The sequence below is a fragment of the Dipodomys ordii genome, unplaced genomic scaffold (assembly GCF_000151885.1).
Source record: "Dipodomys ordii isolate 6190 unplaced genomic scaffold, Dord_2.0 Scaffold65, whole genome shotgun sequence".
Taxonomy (NCBI): Eukaryota; Metazoa; Chordata; class Mammalia; order Rodentia; family Heteromyidae; genus Dipodomys; species Dipodomys ordii.
The window spans coordinates 4,993,226-5,011,742 of NW_012267281.1; the positions used below are offsets into that span (position 1 = coordinate 4,993,226).

The 18,517-nt window shown below is 39.3% G+C and overlaps 1 protein-coding gene across 1 annotated transcript in view; it reads left to right on the forward strand.

Moving 5' to 3' along the window:
* The window catches only part of Nalcn (sodium leak channel, non selective), a 211,162-nt gene that overhangs the window by 186,072 nt on the left and 6,573 nt on the right, over positions 1–18,517 (forward strand). Inside the window, exons 28-39 of the mRNA XM_013022975.1 lie at positions 1,772–1,892; positions 1,978–2,076; positions 7,768–7,861; positions 8,377–8,483; positions 8,976–9,050; positions 9,644–9,763; positions 12,259–12,327; positions 13,215–13,363; positions 14,128–14,221; positions 15,319–15,451; positions 16,075–16,190; positions 16,848–17,005. Of these exons, the coding sequence (XP_012878429.1) occupies positions 1,772–1,892; positions 1,978–2,076; positions 7,768–7,861; positions 8,377–8,483; positions 8,976–9,050; positions 9,644–9,763; positions 12,259–12,327; positions 13,215–13,363; positions 14,128–14,221; positions 15,319–15,451; positions 16,075–16,190; positions 16,848–17,005 (1,335 nt within the window). The remainder of the gene's footprint in view (positions 1–1,771; positions 1,893–1,977; positions 2,077–7,767; positions 7,862–8,376; positions 8,484–8,975; positions 9,051–9,643; positions 9,764–12,258; positions 12,328–13,214; positions 13,364–14,127; positions 14,222–15,318; positions 15,452–16,074; positions 16,191–16,847; positions 17,006–18,517) is intronic.

Sequence of the window (18,517 nt, forward strand, 5' to 3'; positions counted from 1 at the left end):
AGTATGTTTAAAAGAAAGTCATTTCCATTGCAGATTTGGCTGAAAATCACTTCTACATGAAGAAAATAGATGAGTACGAAAGTTCAACATCAGATTAGGAACTTGTCACTTGCTTAAAAATGTCCTTTTTAAAAGCAAAGTGAAGCACACATATAATCCTTTAACTGCTATTTACTGTGAGAGACATTAACTTTAATTGGAATCTTCACCAAAGATGGATTGTTGGAAAACTTCAAAAGAATATATTTGTACTTTATATAAAAATATAAATCAGAATTCCAAAAATCTGAATTTCTGAGCAGAGCTTTCGTACTATAAAGGAAATGTCTCTTCCAATCAGCCTTAAGCCCTTAGGAGCAAGTCAGTTTCAATTTTTTATTTTCTGATTAGATTTCCAAATATTTTAATACTTTAAAAAACTTATAAAGATGAATCTCATTATTGTCTATTTTGTTAAAAACTATAATAAAAGATTACAAAATTCTGAACCAGATATTCCTGAGTATTGCCTTTCATGAAGATTAAACTTTGATAAGGAAACTAGGAAACATGATTAAAATGTAATAGAAATGGGATCCACTAAGTCTACTCTAGTCTGCAACTCAGAAATCAAATCTTCATCCAAGAGATAATCCTTAGTTTTCCGTGCTTAATTGCTGAGACATTTGGATTATTTAAAATAATCTTTAACCAACGAGGAAAGGAACAAACATTGCAAGTAGCTAAGACCCACAGCAATTAATGAAGGTAAAGAAGATATAACTTGTATAATGGGAAAGAAAAGAAGTATAAGTGGACAGAAACATCAAGAAATGATCAAATGTGCTGTATTCACAAACTGACATGTTGAATTGAAAGCCCTTTGTGCAGTTACTGAAGGATATTTTTTCTAAAAGAAATGAAATTAAGTAACCCTTTTCTCCCATTGATGGGGCCAAACTAAGACTCAAGAAACCACTGCAGGAATAGACAACAAACTATTCTTTGGTGTCATAAGAAGGATCCATTGAGAATATTCCACACTCATGAGACAAAATAAACTGAAGAGTCCCACTAGGAGAGAATTATTTGGAAACAAACCTGCAATGACCTACTCTTGCATCTCACCTCTCTTAATCCATCATTGCTTTAATCCATAGTGCTTATAACCATACAATGTGGAATCAATTAACCAAATTCTGTTCTTGTGGGCTTTCTATAATATCACAGGGAATTAAAAGTCATGCTGTCAGGGAGTTTCATTATATAACCATTTCAGAATTCAAGTTCAGTGTGCAAATATATATTATCTTTCCAGTCCTTCGTGTCAGCAAGATGAAGCAGTACGAGTGCATACCTTTGATTGTTGAGCCTTTTGCTTTCTATTAAAGGCACTCATGTCTCACATGTGTAATCCTAGCTACTCAGGTGGCTGAGATATGCAGACTGAGGTTCTAAGCCAGCCCAAGCAGTAGACTCCATGAGACTGTTGTCTCCGGTTAACCAGCAAAAAGCGGGAAGTGAAAGTATGGCTCAAATGGTAGAGTTGCTATCCTTGAGAAGATAAGCAAGAACTCAAGACTCTGAGTTCATGCCCCAGGACTGAGAAAAATTTAAGAATATCCATCATTTATTGGTGAAATCAATAGTTGATTATAACTGATTAATGTGCTGCAAAGATTCAGCAAACAAAGCCATGTAGCCCAAGCTTCCCAAAGATTGAAGAAAGTCTATACCCACAGTATGGGCCTCCATTAAAGTTTCACATAGCCTCCTTCTTTCTGAATTGCAGGGCTAACCCTCGGAACTTTAATTTTGACAATGTGGGCAACGCTATGCTGGCATTGTTTGAAGTTCTGTCTTTGAAAGGCTGGGTAGAAGTGAGGGACGTAATTATTCACCGTGTGGGGCCGGTGAGTATGCACAGCTCACCTGTTGAATACTTCCAATATGCCTTTCATTTACTTTGATGAATAATCACATTTTTCATTTACGCAGATCCACGGAATCTATATTCACGTTTTTGTATTCCTGGGTTGCATGATTGGACTGACCCTTTTTGTTGGAGTAGTTATTGCTAATTTCAATGAAAACAAGGTAAGCATTCTTGATTTAATCCAACAGAATGGTTTAGGGCTGTGTTTTTTTGTTTTGTTCTTTATTTCCACACACAGCATGAAGTCCGGTTAAACTATACTATGACAGGTATAAATAATCTGTATCACTTTTTTAAAAGTGACCTCCTTGAGGCCTTTCAGGCACACTAATTAAGAGTCCAGTTCTCTTGTTATATTTGCCCTTTGGACAACAGTGCCTTTAATTCCCTGGCAACTGAGAAGTATGTCTCCTCTTGTTCACATGGAAAGGATGTGCAGCAAGTCACTAAAACACAATAGCTAAAAGGGAAGCACTGATTGCAGGTGATAGCGTTTTCACCAAGTGTAAATTGCAGACCTCTTTTGTAACCCAGTAAGTAAACTCTGAATTGTGATGGGAGAGGGAGACAGTATGAAAAAGTTCAAATCCTAATTGATAGAATGGAAAGGAAATTTTCTAATTTCATATAAACTTTGTATACTCCATGAACTTGGGGTAAATGCTGTTTCTAACCGTTCTAGGGATTGGTACCAACTTCACAAATGGGGAGACAGGAATGTAGTTTCCTATCAAAAAAAAAGTGAGCCAGGTGCCAGTTGCTCCCACCTGTAATCTTAGCTACTCAGGAGGCCAAGATCTACGGATAGTGATTTGAAGCCGTCTAGCCTGAAAAGTCCAGAAGACTCTTATCTCCGATTAACCACCCAAAAATAAAAACCAACTAATGGGAGAAGTGGACGTGTGGTTCAAGTGGTAGAGCACCAAGCTTGAGCAGAAAAGCTAAGGGACTGTACCTAGACACACTGCATTTAAGCCTTAAGAGAACACCAAAAACAAAACAAAACCAAACAAAAGAGTGAATTTAGCAAAGAACATTCTATCAGCATTTCTTAGAGAGTTCCTTTTCTGGGCCCAGCTGATAAGTTCTGCCAGTGGAATCATAATAATTGAAATGCATACAGGTTTTGAGCACTTACTGTATTCTAAGATTTTTTACATACATTTCTATTAATTCTATAAAGCAATAATTTGTGGCTTGTAAGGAGTAAAGAAAAATGAGGTCAGAATTCTGATTTGGTCTATGACTGCAGGGTCTGTGATTCTTCAAATGGCAGAGTATAAAAACCTCGACCACAGAGCTAGAATTGCCAGCAAAGCACCTGCTGTTCCATGTTATTCATGGCTGTGGCAGATTCCCATGAGGCCACATCAGAGCTCTTTGGCTTGTGCAGCTACACGTGAGACTCCAGCATTCACTGTTCCGGGCTCAATGTGTGTGGTACCACTTACTCAGTCGATTGACACCTTTGATATGTGGCTAATGAGTATGGCACTTCATTCAGGCTTTCAAACAGTACAATTTAAAATCTCCCCCTTTGGGCCCCCACGCTCTATGACCCACAGACATGGAATATTAGAGTTAGAAAGAAGGGTAGCAATCGTGTTGCATGGCCCCTCTACTTTACTTCCTAACACGTTCATAAGTGAGTTTCTCTAAGCCCTACGGTGTTTTCAGTTTAATACCAAGCAAAAAAAAAGAGGGAGGGAGGTCTTTTTACATGCCTTTGAGCCAGAGATGGGAGCAGACACTGGGAATTCCAGAATATGAGCAAACGCTAATCAGCCAATTAACAAGAGAGCTTCGTCTCTCTTGCAAACTAAGAATAGCATAGTGAACCCTGAGCTCCTGATTTCTGGGGAACTGGATCAAGTGGCAACTCAGAAGTCAACAGCATAAATGATTCACCATAACAGGAGACAAATAGATCATTCATGGCTGGTCTGCAGATTACTAAGGAAGTCCAGTTCCAATGCTGGACGTTCTGAAAGAATCCGGAAGTCCTAGCCAGTCTTGGAGTATGGTAAGCAGCCCAAACAAAGGTTGACAGAAAACAGGAAATTAGGCAGCATTTTACCAAATGTTACCAACTCGATTAGAATGAAAATAAAGATAAAGAGATCTAAGTTGTGTGAATCTTTTAGAAAAGACCTTGTCTGCAAGTTTTTAGATGGTTTGACATGAGCTGCATATCAGCATTTCTTCACCTACCTGTCAATCACTGAAGAGATTTATTTCAACATAAAGGAGGTGGTAGACACTGTCCTTGTCAGGAATTTCTGCCCTCATAGAACATACATGTTAGTGTCACACCCAGGATGTGAGAGTAGACTTCCGAGTAGAGAAATGGTAAATGTGGTAAGTTTGGGAGGCAGTGTTTTCAGATCTTCCTTAGAAAATGGGAACCTCTTCATAAAACTCCAAGACAGTAATATGAATTTTTTCTGGCTTCTCTATCATATGATAATGTTTGATTAATAGACTTACTTTGACAACAATAAACATTCAGAGATTTTTTTTTAGATATAAATGATAGCTCCTTTTATTCTCTTGATCCCTCTCTAAAATATCTTTGGTTTGTATAACAAAGGAATAATTTTGGTCTATTATGACTAGAAAATAAGTATTTATTTGCTATTTGTGAGAAAAGTGACTTAGCAATACTAATATCAGGAAAAGTTAAAGCAAACTGCATTATTAGGAATGAATGGTATAATGGATGAATGTCAAAAAGCTAATCACTAGGAAGATAGAAATCTTGCATCTCAAGTCTACAAAACCAAAGTAAACGAAGTTCTAAAAGAATCTATCAAATCCAAAATCAGAGTGAAGTATATTAATATAGTTCGCTAAGAAATCATAAATGTGACAAAAATAGAATATAAGAAATTTGACACAGTGATATATTTTCAAGTGGAAACAAAAAAGAACCATGATTCCTATGATTTGAAAACATACAGGGGCTGGGAAGGTGGCTCAGTGGTGGTGCACTTGCCTTGCATTCCTAAGGCTCTGGGTTGATTCCCCAGCACCACATAAGCAAAAAGAAAAAAGCCGGAAGTGGTGCTGTGACTCAAATGGTAGAACGGTAGCCTTGAGCTGAAGAGCTGAGGGACAGCGCCCAGGCCCAGAGTTCAGGCCCCATGACCGGACCCAAACAAAAAAAAAAAACCATACATTATTTTCAATTAGAAAATGGATTTTTCAAACTGGATAATATAAAGAACATGGTTCTAACTATAACAGCAAACACAGAAAAGCTTTTATAGCTTGCAAATATTAAGAGACGGTTCTAAAATGATTTGCATTAAAGTAGAAATTATAATGAAACATCACAAAACCTTTAGAGATAAAATTGTTTCAAGTATCAACTGTAAATGAGCTGGTAATTAGAAAGTCTTCACTTTAAGTTATAGAAAAAGCAAATGTTAATATATCAAACATCCAATCAACAAACTGATATCAGAATAGCAAGAGGAAATGCAAGAAAGTATGAGAAATACAAATATTCAAGGCAGAAAATAATGATATTTTAAAAAGAGAAGAACTGTCTATACTTTCTTTTTTTTTTTAAGGATCACAGTTTGAAGCCAGCCCAGGCAGGAAAATCTGTGAAACTCTTTTTTTTTCCTTCATTTTTTTTTTATTGTGAAAATACCGTACAGATGGGTTACAATTACATGGGCAAGATAACGAGTACATTTCTTAAATACTTTCTAAAAAAGTTTAAGAAAAACAAAAGCTAGTTTAAGAAAATTGAACCAAAAAACTTGCAGTAAGGTTGAGCAAGAACAAAAATATGGAAAGGAGAGTAAGTCAATGGGAGTAATTACAACAGTGCTGGAGTTGGCACAGGATGAGGAGTTGGACTTAGAGAAAAGAGCAGACAGCTCAGAAAGGCTCAGGTGCACACAGACAGCATAGCATCAGCTCTCTCCAAGGGAAAAGCTGGACTGAGTCTCTGGCAAAAATAATTCCAGCCATTTGAACCCACATAAGCATTTATTTTAGATCTTGGAGTAGTTGTATGTTTGTTGACATCAGCCAAAAGTAGAGAAGTTATGAGTTAAAGGACATTGAAGTTTTTAATCGTGGTGACAAGAATCAAAAAACTCTGAGCTAAGATTGAATACTATGCTTGCAACTCACATAACTGACAAAAGATTCATTACAGTTAGATAGATAGATAGATAATAGATAGATAGATAGATAGATAGATAGATAGATAGATAGATAGATAGATAGATAGATAGATAGAAAATATATAGGGATTAGGGAGTCCATCACATATAAAAATTTTCACAAAATATCAAAAATATCAAAATACAAAAATAGGCAAAGACTCTGAATATGCAGTTCACAGAGGCTGATAAAGGAATTACCATTTATACACATAAAATGTTTCATCTCAATAGTAATAAAACTGAGTTAGTCACATTTCATACCCATCAAGATGGCCAAATCAAAATGTTCAATAACAACAAACATTGGTCAGAATAGAAGGAAATAATACTTGTAAATTGTTGGTGGGAATTTTTCTGGGTTTTGGCTATTGTTCTTTAGATAGCAACTTGGCAGTACCTGGTGAACATAAAGATGCTTACATTCCTAAATACTAGCAATATCCCTTCTAAAGAATTTTATGAGTGTGTACCAGTACCACAGCTTAAACTCAGTGCCCTGTACTCTAATTCAGCTTGCTTGCTCATGATTGATACTATACCACCTGAGCCATGCTTTCAGACCAGCTTTTGAATGATAAAGTGGAGATCGAATCTTGTGGACTTGTTTTTTAACCTAAGCTGGCTTTGAACCATGGTCCTTCCATCTCAGCCTCCTGAGTATCTGGATTCATAGATAATAAGCCACCGGCACTACACTTCTTCTAGACATTCCTAATGGAGACCCTGCCATTGAGGTTTGTGGCTTGACAGTATTTGTGCATCTTGCAGCATTTATTGTAGTCATAAACTGACAAGGAATGATTTGTCATCTGTCAGTGCAGTAGACCACTCTATGTGAGCAGATTCAATGAACAAATTGGGTCAGTCTGTGACTCTTGTATGAAGAACATACCCTTCAATGAGGATAAGACAAACTGCATGAATAAATACAGACTATTTCTTGTGTGCTTAGCTGCTACATAAGCACAGACTTCTGAAGACCAAGGAAGGCCAAAGCACCTGGAAGTCCAGCCATCAGCTCTAGGGAAGAGAAGTGAAGGCAGCAGTGACTTTGGGTCTTTTCTTCTTTCAATTTCTTAAATTACACTTCTGCCTTTATGACACAATACAATAACATGTAATTCAGTGCAATACAATGTAATATAATTTATGTGCATTTTTATCAAGTGCTCTATTTTATAATACAGAATACCTGCTCCCACTTAGCAAATAATCGCCACACTAATTTCTTAAAGAGGCAAAACCCATGACTTCATACCTCTTAAAAATAGTTTTGCAATTGCACATATTAGAATGTATTTTTTAGAAAAAAAGAAAAATCTCCTTCACTAGAAGCATCGGCACTGACAAGCTATAATTTTGCCGCTATGAAATGAAAGTAACCATTATTAATATCTTTTTGTGAAAATATAATCAGGTAGAAAAGTTCCCACCTCCGACTATTACACGTGTTCACAGATACAAATGGAAGGTGCCGGAACATTCTGAAACATTTGTCCATCCTGTGGGGAAATGCTCTCCAGACGAATTGACAATTCTGATTGTGTGTCTCTAGGCACCATGGTGCTTGCAGAATATCTTTTTTGCAAGCCCCTGTGTTAGTGCTGTGTGTGAAGCTACCCCGTGTGCAATGTTCTTTGCCTTTTGCTGTCTTCTTTCTTTGTCAAGGGGACGGCTCTGCTGACCGTAGATCAGAGAAGATGGGAAGATCTCAAGAGCAGACTGAAGATCGCACAGCCTCTTCATCTCCCACCTCGCCCCGGTATCAAAGATGTTCTGATTTTATTCATGTTGGCCAGTAGTGTTCACAATTCCCCCAGGAGCCTCAGATTTAAATTAAAATAATAATTGTGAGGCCACTAGGAGGTTGTGCATAAGTTAATAGAGAAACAGGCTGCAAACTGCAAATCTCTTCATAAGACTATTAAAATCAACCGTCCATGGGCTGCGCTTCAACACACTTGAAATACACCTTAATGGGGGCAAAAAAACACTGAATTTTTAAATAAAATAGATTTGTGCTTGCCTTTTAAAAATATGAGTGAACTGCATTAAACTGACAGAAATTGAATGATGCGCTTTTCCTTCCAGTGCATCATGCACTGCTGTTTTAAATATTCAGAGCCAGCTGTTCCAGAAAAATGCTTCACAAGATATGGAGCTGGGGTGGGGGAGATGAGACAGGTTGTAAGATGAGCACTGAAGGCAAACAAGAGAAAAGAATGAATGTGGCCCTTGTCTAAACTGTCCTTGCCTAAATAAACCTTTCTTTTCCAGATAACGATGGTTTTAGAGCGAAAATGTATGACATTACCCAGCATCCATTTTTTAAGAGGACAATTGCGCTGCTTGTCCTGGCCCAATCCGTGCTACTCTCCGTCAAGGTACCTAATTCATTGCACCCTGAGACTCGCAGACGGAATTCATTGCCTGTTTCTTGGAGCCTCCAGTCATATCTTGCAGTCTGTGATAGCCATTTACCTCTCCAACCTTAAGAGATTCACCAGGCAACAGTGGCTTATGACTGAATTCTGAAATCCTAGCTACTCAAGTGACTGAGTTGTAAAGGGTTGTGGTTCAAAGTTAGCCAGGGAAAGTTAGTCCAGAGGCTCTTCTTTGTAATTAACCACCAAAATAATGGGAAGTGGAGCTAGGACTCAAGTGGTAGGGCACCAGCCTGGAGTGGAAAAATACAAGCCAGAGTGTGGGGCACTAAGTTCAAGCCAGAGTGTGGGGCACTAAGTTCAAGCCCCAGTACTGGGGCACACACACAAACACACACACACACACTCACACACACACACACAGTTGCATTAAAATGGGCAGTGGAGCGGTACCCAGGTGTGTCTAGTGACTTGTGTGTTCTTCGGTTCCAGTGGGATGTGGAGGACCCTGTGACAGTCCCTTTGGCAACAATGTCAGTTGTCTTCACCTTCATCTTTGTTCTGGAGGTGAGTAGTCAATTGGTGGGCCCTGGGGAGAGGCTGTGCACAATTTTAAAATAAATCAGTGCCCCCTTTTGATGGCTGTTTGCCTTCAGCTCTGTTCTCCATTGCCTTTGAAGTCTTTGGGAAGGAGGGCTAATTTCTTTTTAGGCAATCCTCACTCCTGTGGACTGTTGTGTTTGAACCTTGGCCCACCTACTTACGTGAGTTCAGATATTTAGAGCAAACGACACACACTGCTGTAATTCAGGGATCCGAATTACAAACAGTTGGCCCAGCCAAGAGTCTTTTCATATGAGCCCTGTGTAATGTATCACTTTGCAGTGCAAGCTTTCTTGAAATACAAGTGAATTCTCAATTCACCCTAAAGTGCTTGGTGTTTCCCAAAATCTATGGTTGTTTTTCATATGTTGTTGTTTTTCTTAAGGAAGAAAAGTATCCCACTATCTATGGAGAATATAGATTTGTAACCTACTGAGTTTATAAATAATATTATGTATTTATTACATCCTTAAATAAATGGTATGTTTCATTCAACTTAATAGATTTAAATATGGGTTTGACACTGGCCCTCTGTTCCCTTTATTCTCTTTCTCCAGGTGACTATGAAGATCATAGCGATGTCACCTGCTGGGTTCTGGCAAAGCAGAAGGAACCGATATGACCTCCTGGTGACGTCACTCGGCGTGGTGTGGGTGGTGCTTCACTTTGCTCTATTGGTGGGTGCATTGTTGAACTTTGTTTTACCTGGCAAATGTCAGTACTTAGTTCAGTCCTGGTGACAGTCTTATTTCATTCCACATCGGTGGATCTTTGGTGCTAGAGTAGCTTTCCTTCAGCCCAGCTTTGATCATGACTGGCCTTTAGACATGATTGTATGCTCTCACACGTGTGTGTATATGTATATTACACCCACTCCCTTCAGTTAGGCAAAACCTGAACTAGAATGTTCAGATCGTTTCTTTCGCTAGGCCTCTATGTTCACTAGTTTGCCTACATTTCCTTCACTTCCATCTAGTCTAAGGTCTAGCTCAAACCTACAGCTATGAATGCATGTAACTATAATCTGGGGTGGCATTGTCCAATCAGAATAAAATATAGCCACAGATGTCATTTAAATTTGTCTAAAAGCTACATTGATTTCTTAATAAATAAGTGATAGTAATTTAATATGGTATTTTCTAACCCACCATTACCAAAATATTATCGTTTTAATATGTGATAACATTAGATAATACATTTTTTATTGACTCTGGTTTTTTTTTGGGGGGGTGGTATGAAATCATTGAATGAGGGTTTTGCATTTTCACCACTTTCTTTCTTGGTCTAGCCACATTTCTGCTGTGGCTTTGAATTGTATTGTGGCTTTGAAAGATCCAAGTCTCCTTTCCTCCATGTTCGTCCTTTTCCAGACTTGATCAAATAATTTATCTTTGGTGATCCTTTGATCTCTACTCTGAACTGGAAGATACACATTCATAACATACCTATTTCCTATGGGCCTCATAAAGGCCATGTATGTAAAGTTTCCACATACTTTAAAGAATATAAAACCCATATTTTAAATACCTTTATTTTCAGTTTCACCAAAAAGTGAAATCATCCATTTTCCTCCATCCTTCCACATTCTTTTATATTAAAATCATGCTAAGAAAGACCCATAACACACAGAAACCGTTGACCCATCACAGGAGGCTTTCTGTGAAATTTCATGTGAAACTGCTGTGCTGATTATGTGTCCTCTTAAACCAGCGATTGCTTTTGGTCTGAGGGCTTATTTGAGCTCTCGGTTCTTTTTCTCAAATCATCGATGGCTTGGATGTGTACCACCCTGTGCCAACACTGAGAAGAATGTGATGAGCAAAACAACGAGAGTCACTCCTCTTGGCTTGGAAAGCTAGACAGACATTTGCCACCTGCTCACAAAGCAGTGAGGAAGATGCAGTGGTGGAGAGGATACCCTCTGTTCCCCCATGTTCCTGAGACAACACGTAGGAGTAGGATTTGGGTGGGTAGCGTCATCAGCGTTCCTCCAAGGCAACTTTGAGGGAGCGGTTGTGATTTGGTTCCATTTGTATGGTGTAGGGAGAAGGTTTCCCCCATGATGGAAGATGTGAAGGCTAGAAGAAGGAGAGGCTGTTGTTTGTCATGACTTTTAGAACAGACAGGCCCAAAGTATCTACCCTAGACTCCGAGTTAACATGGAAAGAAGAGGCAACTGAGCCCATGCACATTTTCCTTATCTAGATAACTGTATAGCTAAAAGCTACTCCACCCAAGCAAAAAGAATAGAGCAGGCTTCCTAATCTCTCATAGCTCCAGAGAGAAAAGTCTAAGCCACCAAGACCAACTTGCCTGTCCTACTTGACTGCTTTTGTTCCAAGAACCTCTGGTCTTGGATGAGTGATCCTTCCCTGCCATATTTTGCCCATGGACTGCTGGGAGGAAGGCACAGTTCCTGTCCCCCTTCCAAAGACGCTCTGTGTGTGCATTCCTGTCCTTGTACCTCATGGCGGATCTCGCCGGACCCCCTCTGCTGGGGCCCATCTGTGACTGCTGTCATTTGGCTAGGCAGCCTCCTGGAGAAGCACCATGCTTTGGCACCAGCTGAATGTCAAAGTTGTTATTTCAGTTGCAGCCGGTGGCATCACCGATTCTCAGAGGAAGCCTTCTTAGTCATAAAGCACAGCATCATCTCTTGTGGAAATCACATGCTTGAAGAAATAGCTAGCTGTGTTCTTGAGCAGGGCCATTCTTCCTGAAACCACCTTGGACTTGAATGTGTGGCTGGTCTTCAGAGAAGAGTGGGCCTTCAATATTCTTCCAGCACCAGCTTTTTTCCTTTGCAAGAACAACTTGATTTCCTGCCTCTCTTAGCTTGCTGGTGGACCATGCTCCTTCTGTGTTTTCCACACTCTGGTCTTCAAAAGAGGCAGTCACTGCTTTGAAGAAGTTTCAGAATTCAGAATTCAGTTCAACAATGCAAAACCCAAAGTTTCATTTGAGATTTGATTTTACAGCTAATACTTATTCATGAGTTTTGGCAATGACCTTTTCAGCTCTTTTTTTTAAAGTAAATTTCTTAGAGAGATTTTCCACATTTTATTAAAAGCAATTATTCAGTAGACTTCACAGAAAGCTTAAAATGAAAAATGGAACTGTAACAGGATCTTCTGTGCAACTTCTGAGAGGCTGTCCTCTGTTTCAATTTCAGAATGCATATACGTATATGATGGGAGCGTGTGTGATTGTCTTTAGGTTTTTCTCCATCTGTGGGAAGCATGTGAGTATTTTGTATAAGGCCTTATTGAAGATCATATACACATTGAATAACAAATGCTTGCCAAGTGGCTTCAGCTATCCTGGGTGCTCAGGACTGTGATCAACAAATTACTAGACATCATAAGTCAAGATTAATCAATATCAAACTCAACCAGTTGCTTAATTCTATCGTGATATTCTTACCATTTATGTTTAGTCTTCCTGTTTGCTGAGTAAATGCAGGTATAAAACATAGCATATTGAATGTGAAAACAAAAAATGATTTTCCCCAAGGTGCCAGAAGTTATGTTAAGTGACTTTATGGCAAATGAAAATAATCTTAGTGAACAGCTATATGAGTCCATGATTCTAGTTGACTTTCATTCTTCATTAGTATTTGTGTGTACATTCTATCTATCTTTTTTCATTGTTTTAGAAATACTGTTTTGTGGCTGCTGGCACATTTTTCTCATATATGCATTCCATATGCCTACATAATCAATATATTGTATTACTCTTTAACCATCATTTCCATTTGTTTTGTGAAAGTCTATAGGAAAGAGTTTAATTGCTTTAAATTTAAAAAAAATGTGTAGCTGTTAGTTAAGAACTGGAGAGCATGAGAAGAGAAAATGGAAGTCTAAGGAGATGGAAGTTATTTTTATTAAATTGGCTGGAGAGACAGAACAGTTTCAAGTATGAGTAGAATTTCCCAATACCTGGTGGTTTTTGAATGGTTATACTTAATGCCTCAGAGGAAGAAACTTTTGCCTGATAATCCTGAAGAGTCCCTCTTGAGCCACACTGTTCACTACCTAGCTCTTCTGCAGCTTGCTGACAGGATGCTTCCTTCCCTGTATCTCTTCCTCCCTGCCTCTCCCCGGACACACCATCCCTCCTCGTCTCCAGGTGACGCTGAAGATGCTCCTCCTGACTGTGGTGGTCAGCATGTACAAGAGCTTCTTTATCATAGTAGGAATGTTCCTCTTGCTACTATGCTATGCTTTTGCTGGAGTGGTTTTATTTGGCACTGTGAAATATGGAGAGAACATTAACAGGTTTGTCTATACTCACATGTCTACTCATTTTACAAGCAAATATTTTTAGTAATCCAATCATGAATGAAACTCTTAAAGACTGTGGTGTCACAAAAGAGAGTTCATTGGTTAGGAAATAAAATATCCAACTTTTAAATGTTATTTCCCAATTGTAAACACCATGAGTATTTACTTTAGAAACCCTAGACAATTCAGAAATAATAGAAAACAAAAAATATATAATTCTAACAGCCCTCAGAAATAACCACTCAGAAGTGTGCCACTTTTTCCGTGCATGTATTTCCCAAAAATGATAGAATTTTTAGATGAAAAAATGTTGAGATTTCTTTTCAGGTAAAATGTGGAAAGGTAGAAATGTTCCCCCAGGTAGTTTTTACATGTGAAAGTATTCTTTGAGAATTTTCTTAAATTGTATGAAAGCCTCTTGTGATATTTTTGAAGAGTCCCAATACAACTGAGTGTAAACAAATGAGTTTTGTAGAAGAATTATTCTTGTAACCACTCTTTTTATTTGATACACATAATAGTCCAGATGAAAGGAGAAGCCACTATTAGTGGCTGACTCAGTCATTCAAGAAAAATGGCAATAAACTGATTGTCTTATCAGACAGCTAGACTTGTAGAAAAGTAGAACTAGCTAACAGATAAAAGGGCCCAACCTTTGCAAATGGAATTTGTATTAGAATCCATCTATTTTGATTTTGACAAAACATACTGCTTCAAGTCAAACATTACTAGTCACATTCTTCTTTTCCCTAAACTAGGCATGCAAATTTTTCTTCAGCTGGCAAAGCTATTACAGTTCTGTTCCGAATTGTCACAGGTGAAGACTGGAACAAGATTATGCATGATTGCATGGTGAATATCTCCTTTTCACTATCCCTATCTCAATTTACACTCAACATGAAACATTTCGGGAGAACAAAACAATTGTTGAAGCTAGGTGCCGGTGGCTCACACCTCTAATCCTAGCTACTCAGGACGCTGAGATCTGACGATCGCAGTTCAAAGCCAGCCCAAGCAGGAAAGTCTGTGAGACTCTCATCTCCAATAAACCACTCAGAAAACCGAAAGTGGTGCTGTGGCTCAAGAGGTAGAGTGCTAGCCTTGAGCTGAAGAGCTGAGGGACAGTGCCCAGGCCCAGAGTTCAAGCCCCACGACTGGAAAAAAACAAATGTTGACTCATCCTTGTCATTACTCAGCCTCTAAATAATGGAAAGACTTTGGATAACCTGGATCTTGTGCTAGTCCAAAATATTCTATAGCGGTACCCTAGGACTATAATTATTCCTTATATAATTTGAATGTGAACTTACTGCATATATAGTCAGAAAAAAATTAGGCTCTCTTAGCTAAGCACTCGTAGCTCATGCATGTAATCCTAGATACTTAGGAGACTGAGATCTGAGGATCATGGCTCAAGGCCAGCTCAGGCAAGAAAGTCCATGAGACTCTTATATCCAATTAACAACTAAAATCCTGGAAGTGGAGCTGTAGCTCAAATAGTAATACAGAACCTTGGGAAAACAAAACATACCCAAAGCTAAGGGACAGAACCAGACTCTAAATTCAAGCCCCAATACCAACACACATGCATACACATAAACACATACACACACACACAATTTTTTTTAATTAGCCTTTATAGTTTGGTTCTAGCAGCTACTTATCTCTTGGGATTTGTGGTGATGGCAGAAAAATTATCAAGTGGAAGAAAACAGTTCCAACAAGGGCAGTAAACTTGGGAATCCATAATACTAAAAATATAGCAGAAATGAAATATTCTTTTTATTATTTTGCTATAGATGATGTGGTCAACGCACATGTGTTTTACAATATGATTTGAAAGTTAATTGTATTCTGTGTGGTTACAAATATGCTCACTCTCTACATGTATTAGATATTTATATTCCTCTCCCTCTCCCTGGGTTCCCTCCCTCCCCACGACCCCACAGGTTCAGCCTCCATTCTGTACTCCCGATGAATTTACATACTGGGCCACAGACTGTGGAAATTATGCTGGTGCACTCATGTACTTCTGTTCATTTTATGTCATCATTGCCTACATCATGCTGAATTTGCTTGTAGGTAAGTGATGTTCACTGAATCTTTTTTCATCTCTTTACACTCAGGTACTTAGATAATTATGTACAATTTTCAAGTAATTATCCTGGATTGCTTGGGGAGGCTGTTTCTTGGCATTAATTATAAATTGTCGCCTCTTAGTCCTGAAGCTGAATCCGCATGTAAATGACAGTTGATTACAATTTCAAGAGTTGTACTATTTGAGATGATCATTAATTTCAAAAGAGCTCTTCCCAGGGGCTGAGTTTGAACAAGTGTTGGGGATGTCGACCTTTATGGCCTAGCAATGTCACATTTTTTGAAAGATCTGCATGTTCGCTTATCACTGGTGCCACTCAGAATCCCATATGACCTTTAATATCCACCCACGGACTCTAAACTAGGAGTTGCGCACACGCACAGAGCATGCATGCATGACCCTCACGTTTTTGAAAGGCATGAGCTGGATAAATAGCTTAGTCTAAGTGTGAACCCACCAACTTGGAAACGATACTAAAAGCACTTTCAACGTTTGGTTTTTATGAGTGAAAAAGTCTTCTATGATTTATAATAGATGTGTTACTTTTTTCTAGAAGAAAATGACCAATAAACTTCATTGTCTAACTTCTGAATTTTTCTTTTTCAAGCGATAATTGTGGAGAATTTCTCTTTGTTTTATTCCACTGAGGAGGACCAGCTTTTAAGTTATAATGATCTTCGCCACTTTCAAATCATCTGGAACATGGTGGATGATAAAAGAGAGGTAGGAGAATGGGTCATCGCGTTGAGCTGCACCCCAGATAGCTACTGATACATTGCAAATGATTCACTGCTTCTGTTGGCGGTTGACATATGTTGACTTGGGAACGGCCACTGTGGAATGCCAAAAAGCTATCACTGCCAATTCAGCCAAGTAGGGGGAAAAAGAAATTATTTCTCATGGTTGTCACTGCCAACCATGAACACCTTATCTTCAGACCTGTAGGAAGAAAAGGGTCATGCATGTGTATATTCCCTATCATTGTGTGCCCATTTCTGACCCACTGTGTGTGTATAGAGGGGAATGGGCTACTGAGCCTAAGCCTTAAGTACTGGCCCCGTGAGAGAGCCAAGGTAGAGCTTTCCTCCCTGGCTGGCTCCCAATGCAGTGATGATGAACTTAATGCCCCACAGAACCAGAGGAGCAGAAATGTGTTGTTCAGTGCTTTGGCTCCTTCTCCTGTTAGGGTATCGTTCAGCCCAGCTACCAGGGAGGTCAGCTACTCTTTTCCTGCCTGGTTCTAGTTCTACTTCTTGGTTTCCAGAAGTAGTTGCTGTTTTCATTCTGTTTTGCCTTCTGCTTTTCCTCTTTGTCAAGAGACCCAGGGGAGGTTCCTGGGCCTCCAGATGGCTTACCAGTTTTTGCTCTCCCCGCCCCCAGGGTGTGATCCCCACTTTTCGAGTAAAGTTTCTGCTGAGACTGCTACGTGGGAGGCTGGAGGTGGACCTGGACAAAGACAAGCTCCTGTTTAAACACATGTGCTATGAGATGGAGAGGCTGCACAACGGGGGCGACGTCACTTTCCACGACGTCCTGAGGTAAGAGGCAGGCTGCGCTTCCCAGCCTCCCAGGGCTGAGGTGCACTACAGGAGCCACAGCTGCTATGGTCCTCAGAGGCCTGGGATCGTCATGAACAAGTATGGTCTAACTCTAGGTTGACACATTGCTATGGTTGTAAAGCAAGGTCACACTTTCCACGCATGAAGTGGTCTTTCTCACTATCCCTTGATAATTACCAGTAACTGGAAGGGAAGGGTTGAGAACCAGTGACCGAATCACCCATAAGAGCAGACGGAGAAAGGGCCAGGGAGAACTCTGTGCTTCCTGCCAGGATGAGGGAGTTATCCTGTGGCAGCTAAGTACCTGCTGTGCTTGCCGTACCAGGGCCCCATAGGACTGAAGTCTGGATCCTCTCCTTTAGATGGGACTGGCAAGAATGTTCCCAGCCTGTTCAGTCACTTATTTCCCATTGCATAGAATACCACATCTTCCAGACACTGAATAAGCATCCAGATAGGACAGTGAGTCAAACCATATGGGCTTTATATTTTATTCTCTCTGAGAACCTTGTGCATTCGTTTCCTAGGGCTGCTGAAACAAAGCACCAACATTAGCTGTGTGATTTAAACAAAGGAACATTGTCATCCATGTTTCTGGAGACAGGAAGTATAAGATCAGGGCATTGGCAGTGTTACATCCTTCTGGAAGAAATGGAACCAGGCCTTCCTCTAACATCTACTTTTTTGCCAGTGTTTAGCTTCTAGAGAAGTACCTCATCTTTGCCTTTATGGGCACATTGCAGTGTGTGTGTGTGTGTGTGTGAGAGAGAGAGAGAGAGAGAGAGAGAGAGAGAGAGAGTGGGGGGGGAGAGGGTGTCCAAATTCTTCCTTTTATAAGATTATAAGAACACCAGTCATACTGGATTAAGGCCAACCTATAATCAGATCATATCTGCTGTATTGGGCATTAGGACCTCAATATATTTATTTTGGGGAAACATCTAACCCATCATAACTTCTCAAACAAGATCTCACAGGTAAAACTTAGAAGCCTATGATTTGCAAGATAAAGCAATGTCCTGATTTCCAGTTGTTGTTCTCCAAAATGCAGCATTTCCCCTGCTGATGAATGTAGGCAAGAAATCAGGCAACATTAACACTGTGCATATTTTTGTCAATGATACCTTGAGATATCATCTGTACTCTCCAGAATTTCCAACTTGTCCTAGTCATGTGACCCCAGCTGGATGTTATTATTTCCTGAAACAATAAGGAAGGACTATGCCATTCTATCACCCTACTACCTTTGCAAAGAGACTAATTAGAGAAATGTATTTCAGTATCCTTAGTTTCCTTCATAATGACATTTATTTCATTGTACAGATTGAGAACACCATTCTAAAAAATGTCTCCATAGACTCTATTGCTAGAGGCATCCACAATGCAGAAACACTTAAGAAAACTTTTTTAAATTTTTTTTTAAGAATCCTTCTATAGCACTAGCTATTTTAAGCATGCTGAAGTACCTGACAAGTTAAGTGTTGGGTATTG